This window comes from Lonchura striata, chromosome Z, assembly GCF_046129695.1.
Source record: "Lonchura striata isolate bLonStr1 chromosome Z, bLonStr1.mat, whole genome shotgun sequence".
NCBI lineage: Eukaryota > Metazoa > Chordata > Aves > Passeriformes > Estrildidae > Lonchura > Lonchura striata.
In genome coordinates, this window is record NC_134642.1 from 62,101,570 (window position 1) to 62,114,500 (window position 12,931).

Consider the following 12,931-nt stretch of genomic DNA (forward strand, 5'->3'; position numbering starts at 1 on the left):
ACCAGGCACTAACTTGGGGTGAACCACTCACCATGTCCTGCTGGGAAGAATGAGGATGACAGTAGCAGGTCATGGGAATGATATGTGGGGGTTCTCAGCTCTGACAGGAGAAAGAAATGCTGAATCAAAACCGTATTTCCTTTTCCATGGGACCATCATCAACTCTTTGAAATAAGACACTTCAGTGAATGTAAAAAAAATACCATGAAAAGAGAAAAATACCCACTTCAAATCCCTTAAAAATAAGTGAAATAATCAGAAGGATCATGTTGATTTTCAGGAAACTTGTTGCTGAAATAAAAGAAAACCCTATCTGGTCCTTCAAAAACCATCATGACAGTTGCAGCCACTAGAGAGCAGCCTTGAAATCTCCTGTAAAAATCAACATGATTTATTCTTGAAAGAAGTATTGAGCCAACAGTGCAGAGGTATTTTAACAAGAATTTCCCTTGCCAGGCTTTTCCATTTCTGATCAGTGTTGAAAAACCCAGCATGGTAACTTTCTCATTAACTTATGCTTAATTTTAGCTTAATTTAAGGTGGGCAATGATGAGGCTGGGAATCCATCCTCTTTATAACACCCTACCACACACTGAAGGGAGGGTTTCTACTAGCACAGGTTCTTCTCTGGGTTGCATCAGGACTTGCTCCACAGATAAACAGGAGTCATGCTGCCAAAGCAGGGGCCAAACGTAGGTCCTGAGCTGCCCAGCTGCACCCATGTGTGACAGCTTAGACTGCTCAGCAGGAGAGACTTGAAGCTACTGACACCCTCCCAATTAGGCCCAGTGGGTAAAAAAGTGTGGTGAAAATGAAAGGCCTGATTAAGGGTCAGATATTTGCTGATTAAAGACTTCATCCTTACACTAGTAATTGCCTTGGATGGATGTACGTAATGGGGGAAGAATGAAGCTTCTCAGATGTCTGCCCACCTTGTAGCTTCTCCAGCTACACTCACACCACAGGATGCCCAAATCTATGGACAAGCCTAATTGCTGAAAAGAGATGCTTCCACTCCCCTTTGCCTGGAAAACAATGCAAATTCTAGGTTTTGGGATTTCCACTTAAGAAAGGGGATATCTTCAAGCAGGACTGTTCGCGCTGGATGCAAGACCCAACAACTTTCATTATTACAGATGAGAAAAACATTAATGTTGGAAGAGACCTTCAAAATCATTGACTTCAAGCATTGTATTGCATGTGTACATATATATATATATCAATCACATATACTGTATATGTACTGATAGTATAAATATGTGTATTTATATGAAGGCTACAGCATCCCAAATCTACAATACACATTTACTTTTTACTTAGAGATGCTGTTAAAATTTTCTTAAGACATCTGCATAGCAGAGAAAAAGTTTCAAAATAAGGTATTTCAGCAGGACAGACTGTTTTAGGAAACTAGTCTGTGCTGGACTCAGGGGATTGCTGAAGTACATAAAAAAAAAGATCCCTCTAATAATACAGAGCCTCATTACCACTCCAGGTGAAATGTGGGCTTCTTTGCTCTTCTTGAGCATCAGGTGAGCAATACAAATATGCAAAACCACAAAAAAGCAAATAGCAAATAAAGTGTGTCACAAAGATTCTCACTTCATAGACATCCTCCACTAGGGAAGGAATAAGAAAGCAAAGGGTAAATGAACTGGGCTGGTATGTAGTTAAGGCACTCCTGGAAGTATTCTGGGGATGACTGATGAGCACTCCAGGAGAATCCTTGGAAAAAATTACCTTTCTTTTTTTCATACCAGTGCCTATAAAGGCGTAAGGAAAGAGCAACTTCCATGAACATTTCTGCTCTAGCTCTGTCTCAAAATTCTGATTTTAAAATGGAGTTCATATATATGTATTATAACTGATCCTTGCTCTGTACATGCATAAAAGGCATTAAAAATTTTGCAATGACCACAAAATATCCTGCCCCAAAGTTTCTGCTTCTCTTCCCACCACACAAAAAATATTTTCAGGCTAAGGCTGAACCTGAGAAGCTTCCTAAACATAGGTCTTTATTAGAGAAAAATTGAAGTGGAAGATGGTTTTGAGGCTAAGCAGTTTCTCTAATGGAGGCTTAAGCTCCACAGCTGCCACTCAGGGTAAGAAAGTAGAGAGAAGAAAGAAAAGCACAGCACATACACATCCCTCAGTTACCTACAGCTTAGAGGTATCTGACTGCTTGCATCTCTAAGCTGCAACTTCCCCACTAGGCTTACACCACCCACTGAAATTCTCTCATTTCGTTCATCAGCTGAGGGCAACAAAAGATGGGCATGGTGGGCAGTTCTCCTTGATGCTTGTGCAAGTGTTTGCACATAAGCACAATGTGCCTTATGCCTCACCTGGCAATACTTTAGTGACAAGCACCAAAAAGGCAGGTGTGGCAGCCTCCCAAAGTATCTCTCAGGAATGGCTTCTTCTGCTAGGTTCTCCCCATCCCTCATCATGAGATAGCAGATATTGACAAAGGGTTTAGCTCTAGATGAAAAGCCTTCACTGAACCCAGACCTCCCCTGTAATGATTTTCACACCTCCTTTTGAGGAACAGGATTACTCAGAGCCAGGCACTACAGGAACTTAGATATAAGTCCTTCATAGTCAAAGTCACTTCTAATTAAAAAGTAACAAAAACCATGGGAAGTACATCACCATGCTTATGCTGGATTCCTCTCATGTCACACACTCATCATCCTGCTCAAATAAACTATCAGACAGCCCCAAATGCTCTACCTAGGAGAGATGCTGTACCATCTTTCCTCCACATTGTTGGAGGAAACCACTGTCTTGCTGTGCAGCTGCTCACACCATGCCAAGTGCAGCAGGAGCTGCAGCACACAAAACAACACAGGAAACATTCAGATTTAAATAGGACTCCAGAAATATTTTGGGATCCACGGTGATTATCCATACTGTAACTGTATGGATACATATGGATAACATACTCTGGCACTTCTTTGGTCTTTCTTGAGTCTCCTCATGCAGGAAACACAACTTTTTTGGGAAAAAGTTCTTCACCTTTCCAAGAGTGCCCTGGAGAAGAGTGTACATGTTCCACTGAAATTACTCTGTGTCTCAGTTCAGTGATCTGAGATGGGTTAAAAGGTTGTTTCAAAGCATCAACAAACAATTTTAAAGGATAATTGTTAGCAGTACAGAAGTTTATTACTAAGAGACCTTTTGGATTGTGCTGAGTGATTGGCAGACAAAATGAATGTTACTATCAGTTCTATGAAGTTGCATATCAGGCTGAGAAAAGCCAGCCTGTTTGCTATCTAAAGTAATTAGCAGTTACTGCACATATGCACTTACATGAATTGTGCTAATCTGCCACACTTCAGTTAAATTACAGTCCAGTTCACTGCAGTCCCTTTTCATGGTTTGTCTTTCTGTTACCTATGTCAGGATCCACCTGGTTCAAAGCAGTGAAGGGGAGCAACAGTAGTAAATAGGGAACACCAGGAGTCCTAATAAAACAACTCAGCCCAGACCACCACCTAAATACAGCCTGATTGTCAGGCATTGTTAATTAAGTTTATTTTTATGCCTTCTCAAAAGCATAAGTATGCACTTCCACACTTAAGGATTAGAAACAGATTTTTCAGCTTTATACTTGACTCCTTAATCCCTTTCTACTAAGTTATCCTGATGTTAGTGCCAATTCTTTCTTTGAAAAAGGCAATTTGCTAATAGAAATACCTGCTTCTTCTTTATTATTATTATCACCAGAAGTACTTTTCTTTGTGAAACTAGATATACATACTACAGTACCAGACATATTCTATAGCATACTCCTTACTGGGCCCAGCAGAAGCATATTTTCTTTTCTGCTCTGTATGTCACCTCTGCTCTGTTTACCCTATCATCCCAATGTTTGTCCCTCTGCTAAATTATTTTGTCTTTTTTCACAAATATTGAAAAGATCCTGTAACTATGAAAAGGGAAGTTGCCACAATCTTATGAGGGATTACACAGTATTCCTCTCCCCTATTTCTAAGGATGCCTGCAGGTGTTAATGGCAATGCAGCTGGCTAAAGGGACAGCAAGGAAGAGATGAACTGAGGTTTACACACCTTCCAATGCTAAGGGTTCTGCAGCTGAGAGTTATGCTGAGCACATCTGCTGTTCATCAAGCACCAAACATAGAACTAAGAAGAACTCTGGCAACATTCTTTGTGCGCTTTTTGATCAATAATAGTCTTAAACACTGCCACATATTCAGCTTTTCCTAGAAATTATTTCTTTGCCTTGTCACTGGCTGCAAATTGCAGTAGCTTGAGTCATTGGCTAAGAGATCCCAATTCTTTTTCTTGAACATATGGCAGTTAGACATTTAAAGCAAACTGTCTGGAATGATTCATTATAAACATAAGTTTATAATTTTCTCTAGAATGTAATTTATGGCAAACATTTTTACAGACACAAAGTAAATGCCTTGTTGTGTAGAGAAAGCAGAAGTACGTTGTTTTCCCAGAAGCTCTGTTAAAACAAGTATTAGTGTCAGCAGCCCATCCAACATCACTTCTGAGAAAAATACAATCATTACTACCCCATTTTGAGAACTTTCAGCTACAGATGATGCTGTTTTTGAACACAGTCATGAGCACACCTTTATGAAACAAGTCCTCTGAACTAACATCTGTATCTCATGTCTTGCCAGAAATTTCTCAGAGCACCTGAGATTAGAGAGGATCCTTACGAAAAATGTTGTACTAAAGGAGTTATAACAACAGTACTTCAAAGAAAAGACTGGTATTTGCTAGGTTTTTTTTAAAAAAATACATGTTAAGTTCATCCTCATATTCACATAAATATGTGCTCCATAAAACTCCAAGTTCACAATCATATTGAGTAATGGGCTAAGTCTACATCTAATTCAAGCTTACCATGACTTTCAAAAGAAAATGACTACCACTGGCTTGTGTTTACACCAGTGGAAATAAAGACAGCATTTAAGTACTCTTGGTAAAATGAATACATTTTCACAATGACCACTGTTAATAAATCTTACAAGCCCTTGCAAAGCATATGCAGGCATAGGCTTAATAAAAATCACTACACAGTAATAAGCCTGGTGTGTGTTTTTGGGTTCTTTCCAAATGTATTTTTTTTCTGTATTATATTTAGAAGGCATCAGGGCTTGACATTATTTCTTGAGAAGGGGAAGGGAGAGACAGATATGCTGTAACTGCTGTGAATGTCAGCAAAAAAAACCCAGAAACTGATTAGTCGAGGACTTCCACTGAATCTATTGAACAATTTGTTGCTTGCTTTTAGTTCAGTAGTGAATAACACCAGCTAAAATACATGGCAACTTATAGCTCTGTATATCGTTTTACAAGACAAAGCTTATTAAGACCAAGACCTCAAACCAGAAAGCAAAACACACAGAAAAATATATCTGATTCACAGCCCAAAATCTGCACATCTACACTAATTTTGCACTTCCTTAATGACATACAAGAGAACAGGAAACCTATTAAGGACAGCCTTTGATGTTTGTCTTTCAAATAGCCACACAGCTGTAAAAACTGCTGCTGTGCTTCCTTGAGATGATCCTAAATTTCAGTGGGTGGTCTGAGCAGCACAGCGATGGACATGTCATGCTACAATGTGGCAGTGAGTGAATACAGAAGGTTTAGTAATGATGATCAGCATCTTTGCACTGTATTTGTGAAAAACCAGAACCTTCTGCAGGTGTGCTCACAACTAGAAAATTAAGTTGTCCCATGCAGTTTACAGGCATATGAAGTAATTTGCCCTTGCACCCCTTGCAAAACAATATTTTCATTAAAAATGACATAAAACAAAACCATACCTGACCCTTCACTCTCATTTTACCTCTGCTCTGACACTTTGGGCTCTTACCTGGTGCAGTTTTGTAAGACACAGTTCTGGTGGGCATGGGTGGTGCACTCTTTGTAACAGGGCTTGGCGCCATTTGCAGACCTTGCCGCTGCCTCTTCAGCTCCTCTTCTCGCTCCTGGGCAGCTCTGATCTCTTCTTCGATCATTGACAAAGTCCGCTGTTTCCTCGACCGTAACTTGAAAGGGCCCACAGTCACTTCAGGCTCCTGAGTGGCCAGGATGGAGGCGGTGCTCCGAAGCTCTGCTGCCTCTGAATACTTGCTGAAATAGCTAACCTCATGCCTGTTTTCCTCCACAAGGAATGGCTGGCTGGCTGAGTACATGGGTGACTGCTGTGAAACCTTCCCTTCCCTGAGTCCTGAGTCTTCCTCTTTTGAAGTCTTTGGTATGGTGTCCCTTTTTTCTTGAACTGGTGAAGACACCTGGGGTGGCTCAAACGTTGGGTTCTGATGCTCCTTAGAGGCTGGAGCTGGCCCAGTGCTGGCTGGCTGCTCTTTGGCTGAGACCTCTTTCTCTGCTGGGATTTCTTCTTCCTTCGGGTTTCCTTTATCCACCTGCTCAGCTATGGCTTGTTGGATGGCATTTTGAACCAGCAGGCCAGCGTGGTAGTCCAGCTGGTCATCCATCAGCATGGAGTCTGCCAAGGCAGAGGAGGGCGAATCACAGCCTGGGTCACTGAAAGACTTGGACATGCCTTCAGCCCTGCACTCTGCTGGAGTTTCAGCCTGTGGGGTCTGCGGCAGAGAGAAATCTGCTAGAGAACTTTCCTGCAGGGCGCTCATGGTCTCATTGGAGGCACCGCTGTCACTCACATTATCCATGCTGAAGTCATTGGAAAGGGTCTCCAAGATGGTGGTATCCTGAGACCTGACAGACAAGTCATCCAAACCAGAGTCAAGCTCCTCTGGCGGCGAAGAGGCACTGCCTGACTTTGGGAAGTGATCTAGAATTCCCTGTCCATCATCCTTCACCATTGTGAAGACTGCCCTTGCACTCATGAATTCTCCATCCTCTGCCCAAAGTTTTGAGGCTGGTCTAGCTCTGGGGCTATCACTGCAAGGTAACTCTCTTGCTGTGTCAGCTGTTGTAGTCTGAGCGCTTTTGTCATCTTCTGAGCTACAGGAGACTTTCTGTGCTTTGACGACGGTAGCGTTGTTACCCTCAAGCTCCCCACTCTGCCCACACACTGAAACAGGTCTTGTCACAGAGGACATCGGTCTGTCCACATATGGAGAATTGAGGCTTTTGTAGAAGGGTTTGACAGAGAACATTTTGGGTGTTACTGATCGCCTTGGTGGGGCCTGACCCTGAGATGGACCTGAGTGCTCCATCAGCTGGAACTGCTTCCTGGCAGCCGAGAAGTCAATTTGCTCTGTGACAATATCTTCTTTCTTGATATTGACTGGCTCTGGGGATACAAAGGAGCAGCTGACCTGTTTGGGGGATGTTGCTGTCGCACCTTGCTGCTGCTGCTGCCTCTCCTTGCGCTCCTTGTACTTCTTGTGAGACTCCAGATGCTCTTCATCCAGTTGATCCTCCAGGGGCTTCTCCTGAGGAGGGTTCCACCATTTGGCAGCAATGTTGGGATTTTTCTTGACAGCCTGGCTTTTAATGAGTTCCCTTCTTTCTTTTTCAAGTTCCATCATTTCTTCTGATGGCCTCACTTTTCGGACTCTGTATTTTTCCTTTTCTTCCTCATCTTCAAACAGCTTTGATGGCTTTTTATCTTCATGGAAAGCCCGTAGTTCAAACTTTGCCTCTTTCTTAAGGGTTGTAAGAGTTGATTCTCCATCCTTAGAGGATCTTCTAGAACTGTTTGAAGAAGTGGGACTTCCTGGCACCTTCAGACTCTCCCTAGTGACTTCTTTCAGACCACTCAAGGAATGGCCATTAGATTTCAGATTCTCATCTGTTATATTAGTTTCACATGGCTCAACCTCCAAGGATACCTGCTTGTCTGCTACATTTTCTTCCCTTTCACTAGATACTGACTCTTTATTGACATTAGCAGATGCTCCTGAACCATCCATAATGGAGACTGCACTTGGTTCAGGGGAGGATGTGCCATTAAATGTACTGTCTGCAGCAGAATCACAACAATTTGCCTCCAGCACTTCATCTAGGTATCTGATCTCTTTAGCAACTTCACTGTCCAGAGATTCATGCCTGTCCCTAAGTCCATTTCGGCTTGAAGCAGGCGAAAAGAAGTGGGTTGGATTGTCTATGGGATGTGGTGAAGCCACAGTGGTGATGCTTTTATGTTCAGAAACTGGAACTTCAATTTCCATTTTCTCTTCCTTTGTAGCAAGCACAGTAGATGGCTCCAAGAAATTGGCACAGTTTTGGTCTCTGTTTTTTCTTAACCTGAGGTCATCCTCAGGGATTCTGGAAGATTTCTAAAATAAAAGAGAGAAAAATTATGAAGTCATAAAAAATGAACACCTAAGTTTTTACAGAGTAAACACCATCTGGAAAACAAATCCTAGCACTTCTTAAAGTTGAGATTAAAGCATTCCCTCAGAATGTGGGAAAGCAAGGCAAACCATTAACACAAAAAATAGGAAGTTACCTTACCATATGCTGAAAAAGATACTAAAACAAAAACAACTTTCTTTTAAGAATCTCCCACTTGCTTACCATCCCCACTTTGTCATTATTTCATATCTGTGTCTTGGTCTGTGACTAAGAATAAGCTTTGAATTTCTAAGTTAACAGTAACTTGGCAGTTTAGATTCCTCAAAGATTTTCACATGCAGTACTCAATACCTATCATCTTGGTACCCTAAAATGCTTTCCACACCTAAAGGAAATCTCATAATGCTTCTACTGATGAAAAGTATTGCTATCTGTGCTTTGTAGAAACAGATGCTAATATGTTAAAAAAGTTGGTGAGTCACACCAAGTTAGGAAAAATGATGTGGCAATGTAGGGAATGTTTAGTTCTCAATAGTTCAATCCTGATCATCAAACATGGAGTGGAATAACACAGTGCTGGAAAGATATGGGGTCTTTCTCCCTCCTGTATGGAAACCCACACACAATTGCACTTTGGGGACAGGAAGCATCTGCAACTCCCATAGCATGAAGAACATCACAAAGACCGTGACAGGGACCACAGTAATGCTACCCTCCCCCCCACTGCTTTGATCTCTACTGCAGATGTACTGGATTCATGTGATGTGATGCCTCTGGTCACAAGGAGGTTATTGACATAAATACTATTTTTGCTCATATATAGGCAAATTTTAATGGTCTCGCAGCCTAATGAACTTACTGAAAGTAAAGTCTTCAGGAACTTCTCATTAAGTTGTTAACACACCAATTAACTTCTCTGTAATTCTATACTGCTAAAAGGCAAAACAATCCAAAACACCAAAACCAAAGAGGACATTTTAAACATGGTTCTTCAAAAAGCACTTACTAACTTCCTAAATCATGAAAACCAAAAGTGATACATTATTCACTTTGACCCACCTTTTAAAACAGAAAGGTGGTATCTGAGAACTCTGTCCTGCTTTGCATATATGTTTCTATGTGTGAGGCATTGACTTCAAAAGCAAATGTCATTGATCAAACCCCATGAACCCAGTGGCCACCAACAAGAGCACCACTGTCTAGTAGTCACCCTGCCTTACTGTCCCATATCCAGCATGCTATTAACACACACTGCAACAGCAGATGATCAACAAGGCACTTGTTGGTACAATGGCACTTACCAGAGACCTGAACAATCACATTGTTGCTGGATTTGTATCAGCAGTTAAATGCATTTGACACATCTTAAGGAATTACAGCCAGTCTGGGAAGTACCCAGAAGAGCTCTTTCTAAAAACACTCTGGAGATCTTTCTGTCTAATAATGTATTTGTACACAGTTGAAGACAATGATGGCTTCAGCCATTATATATTGATATTTTCTTCTTAATTGTGCTTAAACACTGGAAAAAAATCTTTAAAAACAAACAACCTGCTTTTGTCTACATATATTACTTGACAAACTTCACTGGTTTTACTTGTTTCACTTCTTCGCTTTCTGTTGAACTTATAAATATTCCAGCTGAAGTTTATAGCAGTTCTTTTCTTAAAACATATAGTATTTTTCATCATTTAAATATCTAAATGTGGCCAGTTTCTTCTTTAGTGCTGTTAATGATATATATATATATATCAAGTCCTGTTAATGAAATATCAAGAAATCAGATGCTCTGCAAACAAATATAGAGTAAATATAAAAAGTGCTTACTTTGTAAAGTAGGCATAGATGGAATGAAAGAATCATAGATAAAGGCTTCTTTTAACCAGAAAGGGCAAGAATTTATCTTGATTTGCTGGCAGAGCTCCAGGAACACAATGACAGGATTTAAGACTGCAATACCTTTTTTATATTTGGGCTTACATCTTCCCTGCTTGACTTGCTGGTGCAAAAATGAGTATGGTGGCACCTAGAGCAGTCTGTGAGAAGTCCAGGACTGTTAACTGTCTCCTTTCACACAAACCATGGGTCTGCAATTGTGTTCCCACTAATATTTGCTTCTAATCTGACAGATCAAAGCCACTAGTGACATTGGTAGTTAACTACGTCCTCTGTAGCTACAAAACCGTATCTTGAATGGACAGAAAATCAGTTAATAAAGATGTGCTCTCCTGCCACCGAAACACATCTCCTTGTAGACCCAAGCCAGAGCTGAAAGGTCCTTTGCTCCTCATAGCTGGCACACCATGGAGCTTGAAATACACATGATTGTCACAGAGACTGCCTTCACTAAAGCTCATCTGTTTCTGTTATGAGCAAAACAGCCTGGCTGGGACACTTGGCTCAAACTAAGTACTGACATTGAAATGTTAATTAGCTAATTGCTCCTGGAATCACCTACCGCCCCACCCTCACTACCATTCTAGGACTGGGATGCAAAATAGGGAGACCAGTGGAATCATGGGAGGGGGTTTTGGGGATGAAAACACCCCTAAATGGAAGGCTGGGCACAGTGGAGGGGGCTGGATGGGTGTGCTGGTTGGGGAAAGGGGAACCACATCTCTAGTCTGGGTTTGACCTGTCACCATAACCTGCAGAGGACCAGACTGGACGGGGCTGTGGGAGGCAGGCACAAAGGAACAGATACTCTTCCTGGTGTTAGCAGGAGGGAAGGAGAGGGGTAGCTGCTGCTTGACTTTGGCAGCAGGCACTGCACATCCCCTCACCCTTTGGCTACCAGTGTGCCAGGAGGACAGGAGAGAGGACAGGAGAGAGGATGGTCTGCTGGGACTTCAGATACAGACTGGACACCTCTTCACCTCCAGCTACCAGTGTGCCATGGAGACTCCAGGGACAGACTCTGCACCCCTTCTCACCCTTTGGCTACCGGGAAAGCTGCAACAGCGGGGGCGAGCTCCGTGTCGAGTGCCCTGCCCAGCTGATCTTTTTAATAAAGAGCTGAACATTAATAAAGGCATAGACCCTGCTCATTTCAGTTTTCACTGCTGCTCTAATCTGTGAATTACTCCAGTTCACATAATATTTGGATATTCAAGTTCAGTAAGAGAACCACAGGTGCAGTTTTTTTTGTCAAAACCTCTTAGCAAGTAAGAGCCCACTCTCTCACCATAGCTGCAATCCACAACTCACAATTAAAGCACATGCATGTAACAGCCTAATCAGGGCGTGCACTTGTGACAGCATGTAATTCTGGAAGTGCATGTGTCTATGCAATTAGTGTGGGACATGTAATTATGTAGCAAAACAGACAATTATGCAGTAAAACCTATGAGAAAACAGTGCTTCTTATTGAAGGAGCCTTTCTGGGCTAGGGATTAGTAACCGAGCATGAAAAAAGACTCCCAGCATGGCAGAGGAGCCAGTGAGGATTGCTAGGAGAGGAAAAAAATACATTTAAAAGAACTACCCATTTTATTTCAAAACATTCTGCCAGAATCTGGAGACAACTTTGTGAGTTGTGGCAATGAAAAGTATGCTCCAGACACTCCTGTGAGGAGGAGAAATCAATCTGCTGGTGAATTACTTGAAGAAGAGACCTGAGATAGCTAAGGATGGCAAAATAAAGCTTTTCAAAACAGGTCCACAACACCTGCCCAGGACAACTGACTGGGTGTGGGAAAATGGCACATGTTGGGATGAGACACCATGGGTGGGAGGAGGTGGGCAGTGGGATAGATGCACACAGACCCCCATGCTTCAGCTGCTTGGTGGAAGGAGGTGAGTTTCCAGGGGGCTGCTTCTGCTCCTCCTCGATAAGCCTGCACCAGCAGCTTTGTATTTGCCACCTACAGGAAGGCTTTTCAAAGCCTGCACCATTACAAAGACCTGTGAATGGGAAAAGGGCTGCATTCAAACCTAATTGTAGTCAGTCATATGGCACTCACAGTGATGCTCTTAAACCACTCATCTAGACCCAGATTTTCCAGAAGTTGCTGTTACATTTACACAGTCTCTGAATGTGCATTCATTTCTGTCTAAGTCAAGATGCAACAGGGCAATTAGTGTCACTTCTACAAAGCTGCTGCTCTTTAGCAAACTATAGTTATTAGCAGCTTAGAAAATTATTAGCATATTTTCTCTCTGGCTGAATTCTTCATCTACAAAAGTGTAAGTGTTTGGGCAATCAGTTCTTTTAGAAGGAGTAAAATGTGGGCGTGCTACTAGCAAGACCCAACAAACATGCTGCCAGTGCTTTCCTTTGTTTGATGCAACAAAAAATGCCTACAGAAACAAGTGGGAGGAAATCCTTCTGAGTCAGATCAACATTCTTCTGAAGCATCAGTGGCAGTGGTGGGAAGGGAGAGGAAATTATTAAACAACTAAGAAGTTCCACGGTTTAAGAAAATCTGTAAGTTTCCTCATTGTGGGCTTTTACAATCACTCCAGCCAAGTTTCAATACAGCTTTTGATGATGTTGGTCTACTGGCTTCATTAGTGCTGTCAACCTTCAATTTCTTCAGTTTTCATATGCTTTTGGAGATGTCCTGTACTTTATTTGCTCCTCCTCATCCTGCTTCAGCACTGAACTAATGTTTTGTTCGACTCTTCTCTTCAATCTATCAGGCCAACCA

General features: G+C 41.9%; 1 protein-coding gene across 3 annotated transcripts in view; it reads right to left on the minus strand.

Annotated features, from left to right (window-relative positions):
- LOC144245852 (PALM2-AKAP2 fusion protein-like) overlaps positions 1 to 12,931 on the minus strand; it is a 146,585-nt gene that overhangs the window by 13,606 nt on the left and 120,048 nt on the right. For all 3 annotated transcript variants that reach the window (XM_031507511.2, XM_077790219.1, XM_021525046.3), the window contains one exon: positions 5,869 to 8,263. In XM_031507511.2, coding sequence (XP_031363371.2) covers positions 5,869 to 8,155 — 2,287 coding nt within the window. In that variant the 5' untranslated portion in view covers positions 8,156 to 8,263. The remainder of the gene's footprint in view (positions 1 to 5,868; positions 8,264 to 12,931) is intronic.